Here is a 23,238-nt window from a genome sequence, read left to right as displayed (position 1 = left end):
AGATGGTGGCCCTGATAGGTCAGCCACTGCGAGGTGACTTCAGAAAAACATTTTTACTTTTTTTTAAGGACAAAGTTGTTAATTTTATTACCAATGTATTTGAGAATAAAGCTTTTTTGTTCATGGGATGAGAGTGTTGCTGGCTATGACAGTATTTATTTCCCTGGAACTGCTGCAGTCCATGTGGGGTAGGTACACCCACAGTACTGTTAGGAAGGGAGTTCCAGGATTTTGACCCAGCAACAGTGAAGGAACGGTGATTATAGTTCCAAGTCAGGATGGTGTGTGACATGGAGGGGAACTTGCAGGTGGCGGTGTTCCCATGCATCTGCTGCCCTTGTCCTTCTAATGTGTGGTAGAGGGGGTCATGGGTTTGGAAGGTGCTGTCGGAGCCTTGGTGAGTTGCTGCAGTGCATCTGTGGTGGAGGGAGTGAATGTTTGTGGATGGGGTGCCAGTCAAGCAGGCTGCTTTGTCCCAGATGGTGTTGAGCTTCTTGAGTGTTTGTTGGAGCTGCACCCATCCAGGCAAGTGGAGAGTATTCCATCACACTCCTGACTTGTGCCTTATAGATGGTGGATAGGCTTTGGGGAGTCAGGAGGGAAGTTACTTGCCGCAGGATTCCTAGTCTCTGCCCTGCTTTTGCAGCCACAGTATTTATATCGCTACTCCAGTTCGGTTTCTGGTCAATGGTAATCCCAAGGATGTTGATTGTGGGAGATTGAGCGATTGTAATGCCATTGAATGTCAAGGGGAGATGGTTGGATTCTCTCTTGTTTAAGATAGCCATTGCCTAGCAATTGTGTGGCACGAATGTTACTTGCCACTTAGCAACCGAAGCCTGGAGATTGTCCCGGTCTTGCTGCATTTCTACACAGACTGCTTCAGTATCTGAGGAGTCACGAATGGTGCTGAACATTGTGCAATCATCAGCGAACATCCCCACTTCTGACCTTATGATTGAAGGAAGGTCATTGATGAAGCAGCTGAAGATGGTTGGGCCGAGGACACTACCCTGAGGAACTCCTGCAGTGATGTCCTAGGACTGAGATGATTGACCGCCAACCACCACAATCATCTTCCTTTGCGCTAGGTTTGACTCCAACCAGCAGAGAGTTTTCCCCCTGATTCCCATGGACTCCAGTTTATTGTTAGGGCTCTTTGATGCAATACCTGGTCAAATACTGCCTTGATGTCAAGGGCTGTCACTCTTGCCTCACCACGAGTTCAGTTTTTTTTTCCATGTTTGAACCAAGGCTGTAATGAGGTCAGGAGCTGAGTGGCAGAACCGAAACTGAGTGTCACTGAGCAGGTTATTGCTAAGCAAGTGCTGCTTGACAACACTGTCGACGACACCTTCCATCAGTTTACTGATCGAGCGTAAACTGATGGGGCGGTAATTGGTTGGGTCAGATTTGTCCCTTTTTGTGTACAGGACATAACTGGGCAATTTTCCACATTGTCGGGTAGATGTCAGTGTTGTAGCTGTACTGGAACAGCTTGGATAAGGGTGCGGCAAATTCTGGAGCATAGGTCTTCAGTACTATTGCCGGAATATTGTCAGGCGCCATAGCCTTTGCAGTATTCAGTGCCTTCAGTCGTTTCTTGATTTCACGTGGAGTCAGTCGAATTGACATTGTAGGATAATGTAATTAGCATGCATCAATACAGGAATGTGTTCAAACTATTATTGGCTGGTTGTTAAATGTTTGGATCATTAGACTATACCCAAAAAACAGTATTGCATTTCAGCTCTCCCAATATTTGCACTTTTTAATGCAACTATCTTTCAATTCCAGCTATGAACCTGAACTGTTTCCAGGTCTTATTTACAGAATGGTCAAACCACGAATTGTTCTGCTTATATTTGTTTCCGGCAAGGTTGTTTTGACAGGTAAAAACAAATCTGGTTCAAGTATATTTTAATGTTTGGTCTATTGCATATTTGGGACTATTGTGTCAGTGTGCAATCTGAATTTTATGATTTTAGTTAAGCTTATTTGAATTGTTCAAACACTACCTATTCAGCAAAAGAAAATATTTGTTCAAACACATTTGCTGTCTGCGGCTGGGGAAGCTATAAATAGCTGTAGCCAAATGATGTACTTTACTGTCTTGTACTTGCTACTAATAAAGAAATGTTCTCCATTTTAAAGTATAATTGATCCAATTTAATCAGCTTCATTTTTTAAAATATTTTTGTTTAAATTATGTAATGATTACTAATACTTTTCTGATTCAATCCAAGTACACAAATCAGTGTTTAGTTAAACTATTTATGCAGTTGAGCTGTAATAAACCTATTTTTTTTTTTTTGTCTAAATTCTATACAATGGATATTGGGGACGAAAATATAAGACTAAGTCAGTGTCATAGGAGATCATGCATTTTAGAGATTTATTGAATAATTATGCTGTTAATGACCATGTATTCCAGCGGCGCACATTTTCAGTAATTGATGCAAACATACTCTCTCCAATTTTTATAAAGTAACTGTTCAGACAAAATAGTCTCACTATATAGCTAATTTTAAGCTGTGTAGATGTTTACTTCCTAAGCAGATTGCTTCAGTGAACTCGTACTATTTTAGAAGTAATATTGAGAACACCAAATCATGCTAAGAATGAAGTAGGTCCTGCGTTATGTTCTGAATTAACTGATTTTTTCATTCTGTTTGACAAATAGGTAAAATTATATATAATCATTTATGATTTCATAAATTTGACAGTTTTAATAAAAACACTTAATTTTGCTGTTAATGCGACTGTCATTGCATGTTTGCACAAAAGATGAGTGTTGTAAAGGATCAGCTTTTGGTTTCAGCCTGTTAGGATGGTATTTTACTGTTATGAATGGAGTTCAGGAGTTGCTTTAATGTCTGGCGTGGCATCTCAATAGAAGCATCAAGATGTAGCTCTGAGAACAAAAAGTTAACTGTTTATTTATCTGTAGGTGCCAAAGTACGTTCAGAGATCTATGAAGCATTTGAGAACATCTATCCCATCTTAAAGGGCTTTAAGAAGGCATAGTGGCAAAACCAGAATCCTGTCCCAGACATCCAAGTGCCTCTACATAGAAACTGATATCAATGTGGATGGGCACATATGAAAAGAACCACTTCCTGGGACCACACCTCATGTTGCAATTCACAAAATCATGAGATAAATAATGAAGAGGTAGGCCTTTTGGACCATTTTGATGGTATGAATGAAAAAGATTGCAGTTTTCCCCACCTCCCAAGCTATTGTGACATTTAATACTTCAGCTGAAAGTCCATTCCATGTGGTGTTTGCTCTTTTTTTTGTTTGAAGAACTTCTTAGCATCAGTCCTAAATTTTCTTCTGAACTGGTTTGAACCTGTCTCCTATTCTACTCTTGCAATTTAATTTTAATTAACTTTATACTTATACTAATTGTTATCTTGTAATGTCTCCAAGAAGATCAGCACTCAGTTGTCTCCTTTTGATGCTGAAAAGCCCAAGTTTCTGCAGTCTTTCTCTCACCTTGCTCTTCTGATTGTGAGAAGCAACCATGTGGCTCTCTGAACTGCCTCTGAACTCTGTTTAGTGTCTCTCTGACCAGAACTGGACACAGTGTGCAGGGTGTAGACTGGCCAGAGTACTGTACATTTTGAACAGCAGTTTGATTGCTACATTGCATTGGTTGGACACGTTGAGTGTTATGTTTACTTTGACTCCTAGATCTCTGAAGTAAATGTGTTGTCTATTTTCTCCTATGTGCAATATGTAATATCTTTGTGTTAAATATCAGATTTCATTATTTAACCCACTTATTTGGTCCAATTCTTTATTTAAAAAAAAAAAAATTTTGAGTTGCTCCTCCCTAATTGGGTACCAACTGCAAATGTAACCAATTAGCAGAGTTTCAGAATCAAACTGTTGATCTAAGTTAGAAACAGTTGTGATCCCAATGTCATTCTCTTGGGCAACGCATGCCGCATTCTTTATACCTGTTTAAGCTGATTAAATGTTCTTTTGTAGATGAAATGATCTTTATTATGAAACGATGCAAATCTTGTTGGGAAAAGAGTTTAATGTTTTGAAGATAATTGTGTGTATTGTAAAACTTTGAGGATTAAGGATAGTAATTGATTAAATATGTAATTTTGAAAGGAACCTGTTGCACAGAAAATATTGGTGAGCATTCTGAATTGTATCTAATTTCAAATTGTTTTTAAACTTAATGTGTAATAAACTTTTTTTGCTGCAATATTGCTTTTCCAGCATTTGGCATTTGATCTATGTATTGGTTTAATTGGAAATTTGAACAAAGTGGAAATATCTTTTAATCTACCTTTCCCTCCTTGCCCACTCAGTTTACTATGTCCCTGTCCAGTCAAATCATACCTGCAGCCTATAGTGCCTTTTATAGTCTATACCTCAGTCCATCGTGCATCATTAATGCAGAGCATATATCTACCAATGGCCAGTCTCATGACTTCAGAAACTCCTCTGAAGAGGCTCCCTGATGGTTTTGTATTCATAATAAATAGTGGAAACATAAAGACCACAAAGGTCCCAAATTCAATCCCCAGGCTGTGCTGAGTTAACTGACCAAGCCAGGCTGGTAAGGGTATTATAACAGGCCATAATTCCTCCAGATTATTTGTAGCTCAGTGTGTGAATATTGGGTAGTGACAGTCAGATTTGATTATATGCAACACTACCACCAGCAGAGTAGCCTATTGACACTCTCTGCAAGACAATGCCCCTGAATAATGGCCACTTCAAAGTGCAAGGCAATACTTGGCAAGGAGTGAATGCCTTCAAGAGAAAATTAGCAATGAAACAAATGTTTTGTTGGGGGAACAGCAAGGGGTTTCTGTGGCCGCAGATGAGTCCAGGATGGTATGTTGCCTCCCTGGTACCAGGGTCAAGAATGCTACTGAGCGGCTGCAAAGCACTGAGGGGAGAAGGTGAACAGCCAGCAATCGTGGTCCATATAGGTACCAATGACATAGGTGGAAAGAGGGATATGAGGTCCTGTAGGCAGATTTTAGGGAAGTAGGAAAGAAACTAGAAAGCAGTACCTCAGGCAGTAATCTCTGGATTACACTCCGTGCCATGTGCTAGTGAGTATGGAAATAGGATAGAGTAAATGAATGCATGACTGCAGAGATGGTGCAGAAGGAAGGGCTTTAGATTCCTGGGGGAGATGGGACTTGTACAGGCCAGACAGGTTGCACCTGCACCGAGCTGGGACCATGTCCTTGTGGGGCAGTTTGCTAGTGCTATTGAGGTTTTTAACTAACTGGCAGGGTGATAGAAATCAGGTGGCAAGATTAGAGAGGAAAAACAAGGTGCACAAAGAATTGGGAGAGTCAGAGCACTAGAGTAAGCAATAGTAAGGTATTAGGTGGGGTCAGAGTAAGAGGGAATACAATAAGGTTCAAATTAGGTTTACAATGCATGTATGTGAATGCACAGTGTGGTAAATAAGGTTGGTGAGCTGCAGGCACAAGTAGCCATATGGGAGTATGATATGGCGATAACGGAGATCCGGCTCAAAGGGCAGGACTGGATGCTCCATATTCCTGGATACAAGGTGTTCAGGAAAGATAGGAAGGAAAGGAAGGAGGAGGGATGGCAGTATTGAATAAGGATAATACAGTGCTGGAGAGAGAGGATGTCCTCGAGGGGTCAAGGACAGAATCTATTTGGTTAGAGGTAAGAAACAATTGAGGCACAATAGACTGAGTGCATTCTATGGACCTCCAACTGGTAGGGAAGATATAGAGGGACATATTTGTGAAGAGGTTGCAGAGGTGCAAAAAAAATGTACAGTAGTCATAATTGACTTATTCTAATATAGACTAGGATAGTAATGTACAGGGGAGAGAGTTTCTAAACTAAGTTCAGGAGAATTTTTTTTACATTGGGATGTTTCCAGTCCAATGAGAAAGGAAGCATTGCTTGATCTGGTTCTAGGGAATGAGGTGGAACAAACCAGTGGATCAAGTGTCAGTAGGAGAGCATTTAGGGGACAGTGATCATGGTATCATAAGGTTTTGGTTAGCTATGGAAAAGAAAAAAGCAATCCAGAGTAAAAAATAATTAATTTGGGGGAAGGCCCATTTCAATGGGTTAAGAACTGATCAATCCCAGGTAAATTGGAATCGAAGATTGGCAGGCACAATTATAATTGAACAATGGGCTGCCATTAAAGAGCAGCCAGCTTGGGTACAGTTGAGGTACATTCACAGAATCACAGAATAATATAGTGCAGAAGAGGCCCTTTGGCCCATCGAGTCTGCACCGATGCATTAAAGACACCTGACCTGTCTCCCTAATCCCATTTGCCAGCACTTGGCCCATAGCCTTGAATGTTATGATGTGCCAAGTGCTCATCCAGGTACTCTTTTTAAAGGATGTGAGGCAACCCGCCTCTAGCACCCTCCCAGGCAGTGCATTCCAGACTGTCACCACCCTCTGGGTAAAAAAAGTTCTTCCTCAAATCCCCCTTAAACCTCCTGCCCCTCACCTTAAACTTCTGTCCCCTTGTAACTTCCCCTTTTAAGGGGAACAGCTGCTCCCTATCCACCCTGTCCATGCCCCTCATAATCTTGTACACCTTGATCAGGTCACCCCTCAGTTTTCTCTGCTCCAGCGAAAACAACCCAAGCCTATCCAACCTCTCTTCAGAGCTTAAATGTTCCATCCCAGGCAACATCCTGGTGAATCGCCTCTACACCCCCTCCAGTGCAATCACATCCTTCCTATAATGTGGCGACCAGAATTGCACACAGTACTCCAGCTGTGACCTTACTAAAGTTCTATACAACTCCAACATGACCTCCCTGCTTTTGTAATCTATGCCTCGATTGATAAAGGCAAGTGTCCCATATGCCTTTTTCACCACCCTATTAACCTGCCCTTCTGCCTTCAGAGATCTATGCACAAACACGCCAAGGTCCCTTTGTTCCTCGGAACTTCCCAGTGTCAGGCCATTCATTGAATACTTCCGTATCACATTACTCCTTCCAAAGTGTATCACCTCACACTTTTCAGGGTTAAATTCCATCTGCCACTTTTCTGCCCATTTGACCATCCCGTCTATATCTTCCTGTAACCCAAGACACTCAACCTCACTGTTAACCACTCAGCCAATCTTTGTGTCATCCGCGAACTTACTGATCCTACCCCCCACATTGTCATTTATATAAACGACATAGATGACTAACAATAGGGGACCCAGCACCGATCCCTGTGGTACGCCACTGGACTGGCTTCCAGTCACTAAAACAGCTGTCTGTCATCACTCTGTCTCCTACAGCTAAGCCAATTTTGAATCCACCTTATCAAGTTACCCTGTATCCCATGTGCATTTGCTTTCTTGATAAGTCTTGCATGTGGGACCTTGTCAAAGGCTTTGCTGAAATCCATGTAAACTACATCAACTGCACTACCCTCATCTACACACCTGGTCACATGCTCAAAAAATTCAATCAAATTTGTTAGGCATGACCTCCCTCTGACAAAGCCATGCTGACTATTCCTAATCAAATTTTGCCTCTCCAAGTGGAGATAGATTCTCTCCTTCAGAACTTTCTCCAATAGTTTCCTATGATTTGGAAAGGGAGGACAAACAAAGCCAGGGTTCTCTGAATGACGAAAGAGATAGAGTAAGATAAAGCAGAAAAAGGGTGCATATGACAGAAGTCCGGTTGATTTACACAAGAACCAGGCTGGATATATAAAGTTCAGAGGGGAAGTGAAAAATGAAATAAGAGCAGCAAAGAGAGAGTATGAGAAGAGACTGGCAGGAGGTTTTTGGGATGAGATGCAGGGGGAATATGAGGAACATTTTTACACAGCAGGTGGTAATGACCTGGAACTCACTGCCCACAAGGGAGAAAGAGACAAACAATTACTTCAAAAGGAAATTGGATGGCCACTTGAAGGAAAGAAACTTGCAGGGCAACAGGGATTGAGCGGGGGAGCGGGACTGACTAGCTCCACGGAGAGCCGGCATGGACTCACTGGGACGAATGGCCTCCTTTTGTGCCATAGTGGTTCTGTGACTCTTCTATAGGCATATAAATAATAAAAGGTGGTTAAAGCAGTTGGGTCGATTAGGGACCAAAAAGGGGATTTACGCATGAAGGCTGAGGTACCAAATGACTACTTTGCATCTGTCTTTACTAAGGAAGATGCTGCTACCAAAGTTGGAGTGAAGATGAGGTAATTGAGATGTTGGATATGTTAAAAATTGATAAAGAAGGGATATTCGAAAGGCTGGCTGTACTTGAAGTTGATAAATCACCAGGACTGGATTGGATGCATCTGAGGATACTGAGGGAAGTCTTCTTCTTTGGTCTCCTTGTCTCAAGAGACAATGGGTAAGTGCCTGGAGCTGGTCAGTGGTTTGTGGAGCAGCGCCTGGAGTGGCTAGAAAGGCCAATTCTAGAGTGACAGACTCTTCCACAGGTGCTGCTGATAAAATTGATTGTCGGGGCTGTTGCACAGTTGGTTCACCCCTTGCACTTGTCTTTTTTCCTGCCAACTGCTGTCTCTTCGACTTGCCACACTTTAGCCCCGCCTTTATGGCTGTCTGCCAGCTCTGGCAATCACTGGCAACTGACTCCCACGACTCGTGATCAATGTCACAGGACTTCATGTCGCGTTTGCAGACGTCTTTAAAGTGGAGACTTGGACGGCCGGTGGGTCTGATGCCAGTGATCTCGCTGTACAATGTGTCCTTGGGGATCCTGCCATCTTCCATGCGGCTCACATGGCCAAGGCGTCTCGAGCGCCGCTGGCTCAGTAGGGTGTATATGCTGGGGATGCTGGCTGCTTCGAGGACTTCTGCATTGGAGATACGGTTCTGCCACCTGATGCCAAGGATTCTCTGGAGGCAGCGAAGATGGAATGAATTGAGATGTCCCTCTTGGCTGACATACGTTGTCCAGGCCTCGCTGCCGTAGAGCAAGGCACTGAGGACACAGGCTTGATACACTCAGACTTTTGTGTTCTGTGTCAGTGTGCCATTTTTCCACACTCTCTTGGCCAGTCTGGACATAGCAGTGGAAGCCTTTCCCATGCGCTTTTGATTTCTGCGTCAAGAGACAGGTTACTGGTGATTTTTTTTTTTTTTAATTCATTCATGGGATGTGAGCGACGCTGGCCAGGCCAGCATTTATTGCCCATCCCTAATTGCACTTGAGAAGGTGGTGGTGAGCTGCCTTCTTGAACCGCTGCAGTCCATTTGGGGTAGGTACACCCACAGTGCTGTTAGGAAGGGAGTTCCAGGATTTTGACCCAGCAACAGTGAAGGAACGGCGATATAGTTCCAAGTCAGGATGGTGTGTGACTTGGAGGGGAACTTGCAGGTGGTGGTGTTCCCATGTATTTGCTGCCCTTGTCCTTCTAGTTGGTAGAGGTCGCGGGTTTGGAAGGTGCTGTCTAAGGAGCCTTGGTGCATTGCTGCAGTGCATCTTGTAGATGGTACACACTGCTGCCACTGTGCGTCGATGGCGGAGAGAGTGAATGTTTGTAGATGGGGTGCCAATCAACTGGGCTGCTTTGTCCTGGATAGTTGAGCCTAGGTAGGTGAACGCTTGAACCACTTCCAGAGCATGGTCGCCAATATTGATGGTTGGAGCATTTCTGACGTCCTGTCCCATGATGTTTGTTTTCTTGAGGCTGATGGTTAGGCCAAATTTGTTACAGGCAGCCGCAATCCTGTCGATGAGTCTCTGCAGACACTCTTCAGTGTGGGATGTTAATGCAGCATCGTCAGCAAAGAGGAGTTCCCTGATGAGGACTTTCTGTACTTTCGTCATTGCTCTTAGACGGGCAAGGTTGAACAACCTGCCATCTGATCTTGTGTGGAGGAAAATTCCTTCTTCTGAAGACTTGAACGCACGTGAGAGCAGCAGGGAGAAGATGATCCCAAACAGTGTAGGTGTGAGAACACAGCCCTGTTTCACGCCACCCAGGATAGGAAAAGGGTCTGATGAGGCGCTGCTATGCTGAATTGTACCTTTTCATATTGTCATGGAATGAGGTGATGATACTTAGTAGCTTTGGTGGACATCCGATCTTTGCTAGTCGTCTGAAGAGACCATGTCTGCTGGTGAAGATCAATGAAAGCAACGTAAAGGGGCATCTGTTGTTCGCGGCATTTCTCCTGTAGCTGGCCAAGGGAGAACAGCATGTCAATGGTGGATCTCTCTGCTCGAAAGCCACACCATGCCTCAGGGTAGATACGCTCCGCCAGCTTCTGGAGCCTGTTTAAAGTGACTCGAGCGAAGACTTTCCCCACTATGCTGAGCAGGGAGATTCCACTGTAGTTGTTGCAGTCACTACGGTCACCCTTGTTCTTATAGTGGGTGATGATATTGGCATCGTGCATGTACTGTGGTACTGTTCCCTCATCCCAGCACGGCAAAGTTGTTCGTAGAGTGCTGAAGGTATAGCAGGCTTGGCACTCTTGATTATTTCGGGGGTAATGCCATTCTTCCGAGGGGCTTTTCCACTGGCTAGAGAATCAATGGCATCACTGAGTTCCGATTTTGTTGGCTGTTTGTCCAGTTCATCCATGACTGGCAGAGACTGGGCTGCATTGAGGGCAGTCTCAGTGACGACATTTTCCCTGGAGTACAGTTCTTGGTAGTGCTCCACCCAGCAGACCATTTGCTTGTGTTGGTCAGTGATTGTGTCCCCTGATTTAGACTTGAGGGGGGTGATCTTCCTGATGGTTGGCCCAAAAGCTCTCTAAATGCCATCATACATTCCTCTGATGTTTCCGGAGGCTAGCTGAATGTGACTGCATCGGTGTTGCCAGTAGTCATTTGCACAGCAAGGCTGGCTGTACTTGAAGTTGATAAATCACCAGGACTAGATCGGATGCATCCGAGGATACTGAGGGAAGTAATGGTGTAAATTGCAGAGGCACTGACAATCTTCCAATCCTCCTTTAGATATTGGTGTGGTGTAAGAGGAGTGGAGAATTGCAAACGTTACACCCCTGTTCAAAAAAGGGTGCAAGGATAAAGCCAGTAAATACAGGCCAGTCAGCTTAAGCTTGGTGGTGGGAAAGTTTTTAGAAGCAATAATCCAGAACAAAATTAACTCACTTGGACAAATGTCAATAAATTAAGGAAAGCCAGCATGGATTTAAGGGCAAATTGTGTTTAACTAATTTGAGTTTTTTGATGAATTAAGAGGGTTGATGTGGTATACATGGACTTCCAAAAGGCATTTGATAAGGTGCTACAGAACAGGCTTGTCAGCAAAATTGAAGCCCGTGGAATAAAAGGGACAGAGGCAGCATGGATATGAAGTTGGCTGAGTGACAGGAAACTGAGTACTGGTGAATGGTTGTTTTTCAAACTGGAGGAAGGTATATAGAGGGGTTGACCCAAAACTTGGAAGTTTTGTGAACTGTGAAGAGGAGGGTGATGAATTTCAAAAGACATAGACAGGCTGGTGGAATGAGCAGATAACTGGCAGATTAAATTTAATGCAGAGAAATGTGAAGTGATACATTTTGGTAGGAAGAAGAAAGGCAATATAAAATAGATACAATTGTAAAGGGTATATGTGCACAAATCATTGAAGGTGGCAGGGCAGGTCGAGAAAGTGGTTAATGAGGCATATGGGATTCTGGGCTTAACAAATTGAGGCATAGAGTACAGAAGCCAGGAAGTTATGGTGAACCTCCATTAAAATACTGGTTTGGTCTCAACTGGCATATTGTGTCCAATTCTGGACACCACACTTTAGGAAGGATGTGAAGGCATTGAAGAGGGTGCAGAAAAGATATACAAGAATAGTTTCAGGGATGAGGGACTTCAGTTACAAGGATAGATTGGAGAAGCTGGAGTTCTTGAAGAGAAGGTTGAGAGGAGATTTGATAGAGCTGTTCAAAATCATGAGGGTTCTGGACAGAGTAGATAGAAATTGTTGTCAAGAACCAGAGGATACCAGATTTAAAATGATTAGCAAAAAAACTAAAGGCGACGAGGAAAAACTTTTTATGCAACAAGTGGTTAGGATCTGGAATGCACTGCCTGAGTGTGGTGGAGGCAGATTCAATGCTGGCTTTCAAAAGGGAATTGTACAGTTATCTGAATATAAAAATAAATTAGAGCTATGTGGAAAAGGCAGGGAGTGGGACTCGGTGAGTTGATCTTCCAGAGAACTGGCACAATTACGATGGGCCAAATGACTACCTCCTGTGCTGTAACCATTCTATGATCCAATGAAATGATCAATTGGCTGTTTACTGAATTAATGATACAAATGGTGTTGGTGTAGATTGTATTTAATGGGTCACATGTATATTTTAAATATACATTTAGTATTTGCTATGAATCCCATGGTGTTTATAGACAAGACAAACAGTACCACTAATGTATAATAAAATATGCTGTCGCTCTATCATCTAGACCTAATTTATTTTATTTATTTAGAGATACAGCACTGAAACAGGCCCTTCGGCCCACCAAGTCTGTGCCAACCATCAACCACCCATTTATACTAATCCTACATTAATCCCATATTCCGACCACATCCCCACAATTCCCTATCTAAGCAATCAGAACACGTTATGAGTATGCTAATGATTGGTAAAAGTAACGTAGCTTCCAGTCATTTGGATGCTTGGAGTTATTTTTATTAGTGTAGCTGTGCATTTCAATTATGTATGGGGAGGGGTACACCTACCTTCGACTGGCATCTGAAAGATTTAAGTTATCCCCTGTGTATTTCCAGAACAATGTTTTTATTTGCTGTTTTAACTTCTAATTTGTTTTGTATTTGCTGTATTCTTCAAAACTAGTAAACGATAAATTTAAGACGCTACATTGGAGTACTCAGTTGGCACCTTGGGCTTTTCAGGGCAGGGAGGATAGAAATTATATCCCACAATAAAAACAGAAAATGCTAGGTTGGCAGCATCTATGGCGAGAAAAACATTAACGTTTCAGGTCGCTGACCTTTCATTTGTTTTTCTTGTCCCAGATGCTGCTAAACCTGCAAAGTATTTCCAGCGCTTTGTTTTTAATTTCAGATTTCCCCCAGTATCCGCACTATTTTGCTTTTTATTATATCCCATGTTTGATGACATTGATTGTCGCTTTTACGATATCAGGATAAAAACCTACATTGTAGCCTCGTGTCCATGGTGACAAGTGCTTACCTAATTTGTGTGTGGGGGTGGTGATGGGGACGAGTAGTTTTTTGCCCACTGCCAATCGCTTTATACGCTCATGTGCGACGAGGTGATTGGTCGATGGTATCAGAGGGTGGCACGTGATACCAACCGGCTGCACCCACAATGCACGCAAATAAAACACAACCACGTGACGGGGTTGCGTGGTCTCAGTATGGCGTCTCCCACGGATAGGAGGAAGCTGGCGCGAGCCGGGGCCGGACAGGCACGCGACCAACCACCGCCGTTGCTGTTGCTTGATTCGGTGGACGATGCCGAGGGGCTGTACGTGGCTGTGGAGCGCTGCCCGCTCTGCAACACCGCCAGAAGGCGCCTCACCTGCGCTAAATGTATCCTGGCCGGAGATTTCGTTTACTTCGACAGTAGAAACTCGGAAAGGTATTGTTTACCAGACATGACCCGCTAACATTACTGTGCTTGTCAGGAGCAGGAGGCGCGTGGTGTGCAGGCCCACGCTCACCTCCTGGGCAAAGTTTTCACAAGAGTCCGAGAGGCACTGCCCATGTAGCATGAAGTCACGGTCAGGTTTCCTAGCGGTGGGAAAGCACCCCTTGTTAACATATATCAGATACTTAAGATAAATATTTGCCCATGATCACTGCCGGACAACAACTGTTGGGGCAGTGGGGGCCTAAAAACCCTCTTTCTCCATTTTTCGCCACCATCTCATTTCGCCAGTAGTCTGGTTGAAGAAACGATACGACTTTGTAATATCGTCACTAGTATTGTGAAATCCCTTGACGTTCTCATTTGTACACTTCTCTGGTGTGGACATAATTGGGCATCACTGTGACCGTTGCTGGACTCTTATGAAAGAGGAAAAGACTCAACGGGGAATAAAATCCAATCTGTGAACTACGAAGCATTTTCTGAATATACGGAATTTATTTTATGGTTTTGACTTTAGTGCTCTTCTGATTTAAAAGAAACTGAAATACACAAGTAGAAACTGATAGAAATGCCCAGAGGGTTAGTTAGTACCCAAAAGGGAAAGATTTTTTATTTATTTCCAAAATATACTTTATTCATAAAAAATCTGCAAAAATTACATTGCCAAACAGTTTCAAACAGCACCAAAAAATACAAACATTGCAAGGGAGATCAGTTTCCTTCAATACTATCATGAGTTTCTTCACAACCCTTCCATTTCACAATTGTCGTGCCAATTACAGTTTTATATTTACAGCAAATGAAAATATTAATGATACAGTTTGAGGGGTTTTCCATGGATCCAGCCCCTCAGTTCAGCTTGGTGGGGGGACCTTACACTGTGGTCTTTCCCCATTGAGCCTTTGCTGCGGCTGCCCCAAGCTTTAGTGTGTCCCTCAGCACGTAGTCCTGGACCTTGGAATGTGCCAGTCTGCAACATTCGGTGGTGGACAACTCTTTGCGCTGGAAGACCAGCAAGTTTCGGGCAGACCAAAGGGCGTCTTTCACCGAATTGATAGTCCTCCAGCAGCAGTTGATGTTTGTCTCGGTGTGCGTCCCTGGGAACAGCCCGTAGAGCACAGACTCCTGTGTTACAGAGCTGCTTGGGATGAACCTCGACAAAAACCACTGCATCTCTTTCCACACCTGCTTTGCAAAGACACATTCCAGGAGGAAGTGGGCAACTGTCTCTTCCCCACCACAGCCACCGCGGGGGCACTGTGCGGAGGGGGCGAGACTTCAGGTGTGCATGAAGGATCTGACGGGGAGGGCCCTTCTCACCACCAGCCAAGCTACATCTTGGTGCTTGGTTGAAAGTTCTGGTGATGAGGCATTCTGCCAAATGACTTTGACGGTCTGCTCGGGGAACCATCCGACAGGATCCACCGTCTCCTTTTCCCGTAGGGCCTTGAGGACATTCCGTGCAGACCACTGCCTGATTGACCGGTGGTCAAAGGTGTTTTCCCGCAGAAACTGCTCCACGAAGGATAGGTGGTACGGCATAGCCCAACTGCATGGAGCGTTCTGCGGCAATGTGCCCAGGCCCATCCTTCGCAACACCGGGGACAGATAGAACCTCAGCACGTAGTGACACTTGGGGTTTGCGTACTGGGGATCTACACACAGCTTGATGCAGCCGCACACGAAGGTGGTCATCAGGATGAGGGCCACGTTGGGTACATTTTTCCCGCCCTTGTCCAGAGATTTGAACATCGTGTCCCTCCGGACCCGGTCCATTTTAGATCCCCAGATGAAGCGGAAAATGGCTCGGGTGACTGCCATGGCGCAGGAGTGGGGTATGGGCCAGACCTGCGCCACGTAGAGCAACAACATGAGCGCCTCGCACCTGATGACCAGGTTCTTACCCACAATGGAGAGAGATCGCTGCCCCCACATGCCCAACTTTTGTTGTACCTTGGCTACTCGCTCCTCCCATGTTTTGGTGCACGCCCCGGCCCTTCCGAACCATATCCCCAGCACCTTCAGGTAATCTGACCTGACGGTGAAGGGGACAAAGGATCGGTCAGCCCAGTTCCCAAAGAACATGGCCTCGCTCTTGCCGTGGTTAACTTTGGCTCCCGAGGCCAGTTCGAACTGGTTGCAGATGCTCATCAGTCTGCGCACGGACAGCGGATCCGAGCAGAAGACGGCGACGTCATCCATGTACAGGGAGGTTTTGACCTTAGTGCCTCCGCTGCCTGGGATTGTCACCCCTCTTATGCTCGCATCCTTCCTAATAGACTCAGCAAAGGGTTCAATACAGCAAACAAACAAGACCGGGGAGAGAGGACAGCCCTGTCTGACTCCAGATTTGATTGGGAAACTTTCCGATTCCCACCCGTTGATTGAGACTGCGCTACTGATGTTTGTGTAGAGCAGTTGGATCCAATTACAGATTCCCTCCCCAAACCCCATTTTGGAAAGCACATCCATCATGTAGGTGTGCGATACCTTGTCAAAAGCCTTCTGGTCCAGGCTGATGAGGCAGGTGTTCACCCTCCTGTACGTAGGCGATAGTCTCGTGCTACTCAGGGATACGATCAGATCTTCCTGCCGGGTACAGTACAGGTCTGATCGGGGTGAATCACCAACTCCAGAGCAGATTTGACTCGACTGGCTATGACTTTGGACAGAATCTTGTAGTCAACGTTAAGCAGTGAGATGGGCCGCCAATTTCTGATTCCTGCCCTCTCCCCCTTCTGCTTGTAAATGAGGGTGATGATGCCTTTCCTCATGGATTCTGCCATGCTGCCGGCCAGGAGCATACTCTCGTATACTTCCAGCAGGTCCGGACCGACCCAGTCCCACAGGGCCGAGTACAACTCGACCGGTAAGCCGTCGTTCCCGGGAGTTTTACTCGTCTCGAAGGACTCGACCGCCTTTGTCAGCTCGTCCAGAGTTAGCGGCTTGTCCAATCTCTCCCTCCTGCTGTCATCTAAGACCTCTGTGATAGATGACAGGAAGGATTGGGAGGCTCTGCTGTCTGTGGGCTTCGCGTCATACAGCCCAGCATAAAAGGATTTGCTGATCCTTAGTATGTCGGACTGCGAAGACGTTACCGAGCCATCATCTTCCTTCAGGCTGCTGATAACAGAGCTCTCTCTGTGTACCTTTTGGAAGAAGTAACGCGAGCACGTCTCATCCTGCTCGATGGAGCGGACTCTGGACCGGAAGATGATCTTGGAGGCCTCCTTGGCAAAGAGCGAGGCCTGCTGGCTCTTCACCTCTTGGAGGTCCTCTTTGACCTCGACCCCCATTGACTGCAACCGGAGTAGATTTTGCATAATTTTCTGGAGTCGGGACATTTCCCTCTGTCTGTCTCTCCGCCCTCTGAACACCTTTGTGGATGAAGAACCTCTTGATGTTCTCCTTGATCGCTTCCCACCAGTGAACTGGAGACTCAGAGGGGTTTCACGGTCCTCCAACCTTTGTAATCCCTTTTGAATTCCTCAACGTTCTCTGGGGTCAGCAGTGTAGCGTTGAGCTTCCACGTCCCTCTGCCAACCCGCTGGTCGTCCTGTAAGTGACAGTCGGCCAGTAAGATGCAGTGGTCGGAGAAGAACACCGGCTTGATGTCGGTGGATCCGACCGTGACAGCACGGGACACAAACAGGAAGTCAATCCTGGAACGGGCAGATCCGTCCGATCTTGACCATGTGTATCTGCGCTGCGCTCCGTCTGCAGGTTTGCTGAAGACGTCGTGCAGTTTGGCATCTTTAACTGTTTCCATTAAGAATCTGGACGTAGCGTCCAGTTTGCTGTCGTCACTGCCGGATCGTCCAGCCGCATCGATGATGCAGTTGAAGTCACCGCCTAGGATGACCGGCCTGGACGTCGCCAGCAGCAGTGGGAGCTGCTGGAAGACGGTCAGCCGCTCGCTGCGTTGTACCGGGGCGTACACTTTGATCAACCGGAGCGGAGCGTTGCACATCACGTCTGCTACGAGGAGGCGACCGTCCACCACCTCCTTAACTTCGGAGATGGTGAAGTTACCTCCCCGCAGCAGAATACCCAGGCCGGAGGAACGGCAATCATTACCCCCCGACCAGATCGATGGCCCGTGGGACCACCATCGCGACCACTGCCTGTAGGTGCTGAGGTGTGGTATGGTAAATCACTCTTTGACCACCCTACTCTACTCTGTTTTGATACAGGGCTGCACTGAGCATACTAACATTTTTGAGATCACATCTTGGTCAATATTTACATTTATCTTCTTACAAGCACATGACCGATTATATAATTTGGGTTTCATAATTTAATTAAACCTTCATAATTTTTTCAGTGATTATGCTGGGTTGCTGCAGGATTCATAAAGGATTGCATGTTTCAAGTAACGTAATATTACACTAAATATATTGATTTACAGTACAAGAAAGGAAGCATTTTATTATATCTCTCTATGACCTGTGACATTTGACCCAATTTGAAAGACAGTCGTATGTGGGCAAATGGTGATAACCTTTGATTCAATGGTAACACACTCACCTCTGTGTCACATCGAAGTAATTTGAAGTCCCACTCCAGAGCACATTCATTCGATTAGATTAGAGATACAGCACTGAAACAGGCCCTTCGGCCCACCGAGTCTGTGCCGAACATCAACCACCCATTTATACTAATCCTACACTAATCCCATATTCCCACCAAACATCCCCACCTGTCCCTATATTTCCCTACCACCTACCTATACTAGTGACAATTTATAATGGCCAATTTACCTATCAACCTGCAAGTCTTTTGGCTTGTGGGAGGAAACCGGAGCCCCCGGAGAAAACCCACGCAGACACAGGGAGAACTTGCAAACTCCACACAGGCAGTACCCGGAATCGAACCCGGGTCCCTGGAGCTGTGAGGCTGCGGTGCTAGCCACTGTGCCACTATGCCCCCCCCAAAGGTTGACAGTTCAGTGCAATACTGTTGGAAGTGCAATCTTTCAGATAAAACATTAAATCATAGCGCAGGGATGTTCCCTTGGTGTCCTGGACAGCACATTCCCTCAACCAACAACACTTAAGAGAAATTATCTAGACATTGTGATGTTGTCCATTTTGGCTGGAAGAACAAAAAAGCATATCTAAATGGTGATAGATTGCAGAGCTCTGAGATGCAGAGGGATCTGGGTTTCCTCGTGCATGAATCGCAAAAGGTTAGTATGCAGGTACAGCACGTAATTCGGAAAGCTAATAAGAATGTTATATGTTGCGAGGGGAATTGAATACAAAAGTAGGGAGGTCATGCTTCAGTTATACAGGGCATTGGTGAGACCACATTTGGAGTACTGTGTACAGTATTGGTCTCCCTATTTATGGAAGGATGTAAATATGTTGGGAGCAGTTCAGAGAAGGTTTACTAGACCAAAACCTGGAATGGGCAGGTTGTCTTATGAGGAAAGGTTGGACAGGATGGGCTTGTATCAGCTGGAGTTTGGAAGAGTAAGAGGCGACTTGATTGAAACACATAAGATCCTGAGGGGTCTTGACGGTGGATGTGGAAAGGATGTTTCCTCTTGTGGGAGCATCTGGAACTAGGGGTCACTATTTAAAAATAAGGGGTTGCCCATTTAAGACCGAGATGAGGAGAAATTTTTTTCTGAGTATCTTGAGTCTTTGGAACTCTCTTCCTGAAAATGCGGTGGAAGCAGAGTCTTTGAATATTTTATGGGAGAGGTAGATAGATTCTTGATAAGCTGGGGCTGGGGTGTGAAAGGTTATTGGGGGTAGGCGGGAATGGTGGCATTGAGGTTACAATCATATTAGTCGTCATATTGTTGAATGGCGGAGCAGGTTCGTGGGGCCAATTGGCCTACCCCTGCTCCTAGTTTGTATGTATTTATCTCTGTTGTTTTTGGGACTAGATAGGCTGTATAGCTGTCACTAAAATAATGAGTGGTTAAGGGAAACTTCATTATGCAGCAGGGTGTTGGATAACTTGCTACAGTGGTTGAGTTCAAGACCACTGCATCTTTAAAGGAAAATTGGATGAATATATTTGAAGCAGAGGAAGATACAGGGGTTATGGGGCAGAATGGAGCCATGTTTTTGCTTTTGGATTGCTGTGACATATCCGGCACAGACTCAATGGTCCAAATTATTTCCAGCTTTAATCTATGCAACACCATGCTTGAAGCTGTCAATAGATGGCCAAATTAGAAAATTATTCCAATAACTAATGCCATCAATTCTTATAAAACTTTGATAGCTAACATATCCTGATACTTTGCATGTATTCAATTTGCATGTATCATTACCAACCTAGTGTCAGCTGAGATAATATCATCTCGGTGCACCAAAAGCAACAGGCTCAAAAGAACAGTTCTTAATTACAATGGTCTCAACTCTAGCATCTTCAGGGTTTGTCCAGGAACCGAATTGGCTTTTTGTTTTCCTGGGGGTGCTCGTTCCAGTTAATTTTTAAAAATCTTTGGCCACAGTGCTGGGAGCTTTACTACAAGATCACTGGATCATGCGCCCCCTCCCCACCTCCAACCATACGTGCCCCTTGACAATGCATTTGGAAATATAGCTACAAGCAATTTATAACTTCAAAAAGATAGTTCACGAATAATTATTTTCCTGTAGAAATCAATTTATTTCAAAGGCCGCGCTGCAATGAAGTTACGCAAGATTGCTATTTTTTACAGCTGTATTCCTTTACTCACACAATCTCAACTATTTACAAAAGTGACAGATAGGGAAAGACCCACTGGTCCATCTAGCATGTTCTATATATTTGTGATGCCTTATCCATCATGATATGGACGTTGCTTATCCACTCAGAACCATGGGTGAGGTGATGAACCAGATTTAAAAACCCAGGCCAATTAGGAGGGAGGGGGATTAAATCTGGAAAGCTTCTCTCTGACCCGTTTAAGCAATTGAAGCTATTCCAGGGGATCACATTGGCCCTGATTTATATTACAGGGTATGTAGGGTAATCTTTCTCTTGAAGGAATACAGTGAATCGGCGTTCACTATAATAGCTGACAACCTGTTCCAGGGGTTCACCATTCAATGGGTAAAGAACAACTGCTTAGCATTCAACCCGGTTCTGCCCTTAAATAACTTGTAAGCATGGCCCTGGTTTTCTCTAACCTATCCAGTTAAAATAATTAGTCAACATAAACATATTCTAGTACTTTCATTATGTTAGAAACCCTGACCAAAATACCACTGATTTTTACACTTTTCTCAAGTGTTGACCGATTCTTTGAGCCTATCTGGGTTACTGAGGTTTGATGTACCACCATATGTCTTGAAATCTTCTTTATACTTACTTGTCAATGTGATTCTGACTATTTAAGACGGGACAATTCAGTGCAATCTGTGTAGTCCACTGAGTGCTCCAGTTCGCCCTGAAATTGAAACATTCACTCACATCTGCAGTTCAAGACACCATAGAAATCTCCAAGTAGTATGGTGTCCTGACTTTCATAGGAGGCTGAAATGTACAGCCAGGATGAATTTGGCAAGACTAAATGTGCAGGAGAAGTTGGGTTTGCAATAAGTACAATGATAGTTGTTGTGAAATGTGTGTTTTTTTTTTTGTTTCTAGTTCATTTAGTATTTATTTTCATTACATTTTGGCAAAGGTTATAAGTCTAATTTAAAAATGTAAAAGCTTTTGTATGCAATATTACATACCAGATGTGCAAGATTTCAAAGCTTATCTGTAAAATGACAGGCTAACATATTTTTAGATCAATGCTTTACAGAATATAGTACAAGTATAATACAGAATCTGTTTAGGCTATCTCAAGTTTAACAACTTTGTAGACTTTATGGTTAAATTGTCTGAAAATATCTTTTAAAAGTTAAATACAAGTATCCAAGAAATTTACTGTGGAAAACTGTCATAGAGCAGATTTCATTACTGAGTTGCTATAAAATTCTGCGCCATTTGCAGTTTGTCGTCTTTAAAAACAAACATTTATTTATGTTTAATCTGTAATTTCATTGTGCATTTCTGAGCAGTCAATAATCATTAAAAACTGAGGTTTATGATTCCTTACAGGTATGCTGACAAAATGGAACGGTTAAAACACTTGAGGAAAGAGAAGGAAAAGTATCAGCAACAGTAAGAATTGATGTTTCAGTTCTAACGCTCTTTATTTTGCTTCAGTATGTGGCTGAAATGTTACTATTAACATTTAGTTTGATATCTTCAACAGCAATTGAAATACATTTGGCGTGACGGTGCTTTTTGTGTGTACATATGAATGATGAGTCAGGCTTTCAGTTCCTTTCATTTTATTTTGCAGAGTTATAAAAGCTATTGAAGGCAAGTGGAAAACTGACCAATTGGTAAGTTTTATTACACAGTGTATTCCGTTATTTGCTACTTAATAGCTGTGTAACTTGATATGTGTGTTTATTCAGGTTGCTGTATGGAAGTTCAGTTCCACCTCTAATCAAAAGAATTTGGATATAAAATGTTATATTCTTTTTTATTCCATGTTATAATAACTTGAATATTCAACGATGACTTGTTGAAATTTCAGCTATTGAAGGTCACTGGAAGTGGTTGGGTCTTTTTTTTGTTGGAGGTGGATATTACCTGGCATTTTCATGGTGTGAATATTATTTACCATGTGTCAGTTGAATGCTGGATGTTATTAATGTCCTGCTGTAGGTTGGCATGGGCTACTTCATTAGTAAAGGTAGAAAGAATGCAACTGAATACTGTAGAATCATCACTGAGCAACAGTACTCCTGACCTTATGATAGAGGGAAGGCCATGGTTGAGCAGAGGATGCTAAAGGAGTGACGTCCTGAAGCCATGATGATTGGCTGCCAGCCAACATTTGCAATCATGCCAAACCTTTGCAGCCCCTTAGCACAACCATCTTCAGAGCTCTCTCTCTCTGAACAATAGTTACCGATTGTGTAGTTCCCCTTTCGTTGAAATGGCCTGTCAAGCCACTCAGTTGTATCAAACTGCTACAAAGTGTAAGAAAAGGAATGAAACCGGATAGACCACCCAGCATCAACCTAGGCACTGGAAACGACTGGAAACCCAGCCCTGTTGACCCTGCAAAGTCCTCCTTGCTAACATCTGGGGGCTGGTGACAAAATTGGGAGAGCTGTTCCACAGACCAGTCAAGCAACAGCCTGACATAGTCATAATCACGGAATCATACCTGCAGACATTGTCCCTGACATCACCATCCCTGGGTCTCTCTCTTGGGCAGTCTCTCGGGAATGAGGATATCTTTCTTCCACTCCAGGAATAGTCCAAATCTGGATCCGCACTCTTGGCCACAAGTGGGCCAGCTGTTGTTTGGTGAGGTGAGTGAATGGGATGCTTGAATTTCTGAGCGCTCCTTCCACTGTTTGCACTTGGTCGCTGCCTGGGCATGTCGACATTGTTTGAACTGGCTGGCACCTTCACGGATGCTTCTTCTCCATTTTGGGCTGTCTCGGGCAAGAGGTTCCCACGAATCAGTGGAGATGTCACATTTTTTCAGGGAGGCTTTAAGGACATACTTGTAGTGTTTTCTCTGCCCCCCTTGTAGCCTCTTGCCGTGACGGAGCTTGGAGCAGAAAGCTTGTATGTCCTGTCCCACTGGCAGGACAGACCCACCAGAAGTGGTGGCACAGTGGTATATAGTCTGG

General features: G+C 44.3%; 2 protein-coding genes across 7 annotated transcripts in view; both read left to right on the top strand.

Annotated features, from left to right (window-relative positions):
• tbpl2 (TATA box binding protein like 2) overlaps positions 1-3,027 on the top strand; it is a 49,572-nt gene extending 46,545 nt beyond the window's left edge. The window contains exons 6-7 of the mRNA XM_068038151.1: positions 1,798-1,892; positions 2,951-3,027. Of these exons, the coding sequence (XP_067894252.1) occupies positions 1,798-1,892; positions 2,951-3,027 (172 nt within the window). The remainder of the gene's footprint in view (positions 1-1,797; positions 1,893-2,950) is intronic.
• A 10,285-nt stretch (positions 3,028-13,312) lies between these two features.
• The window catches only part of atg14 (autophagy related 14), a 66,168-nt gene continuing 56,242 nt past the window's right edge, over positions 13,313-23,238 (top strand). For 4 of the 6 annotated variants that reach the window (XR_010975697.1, XR_010975699.1, XR_010975698.1 and 1 more), the window contains exons 1-3: positions 13,314-13,573; positions 21,638-21,700; positions 21,885-21,927. Coding sequence is in view for 3 of the 6 variants with exons in the window: in XM_068039189.1 (XP_067895290.1) it covers positions 13,350-13,573; positions 21,638-21,700; positions 21,885-21,927 (330 nt within the window). In the remaining 3 variants the exon portion in view is untranslated. Of the gene's footprint in view, positions 13,574-21,637; positions 21,701-21,884; positions 21,928-23,238 lie in introns of all 6 variants that reach the window. The other 2 variants (XM_068039190.1, XM_068039191.1) reach the window with 1 other exon arrangement.

This window comes from Heterodontus francisci, chromosome 9 (assembly GCF_036365525.1).
Source record: "Heterodontus francisci isolate sHetFra1 chromosome 9, sHetFra1.hap1, whole genome shotgun sequence".
Classification (NCBI taxonomy): domain Eukaryota; kingdom Metazoa; phylum Chordata; class Chondrichthyes; order Heterodontiformes; family Heterodontidae; genus Heterodontus; species Heterodontus francisci.
This window is presented reverse-complemented; position numbering and strand designations above follow the sequence as displayed.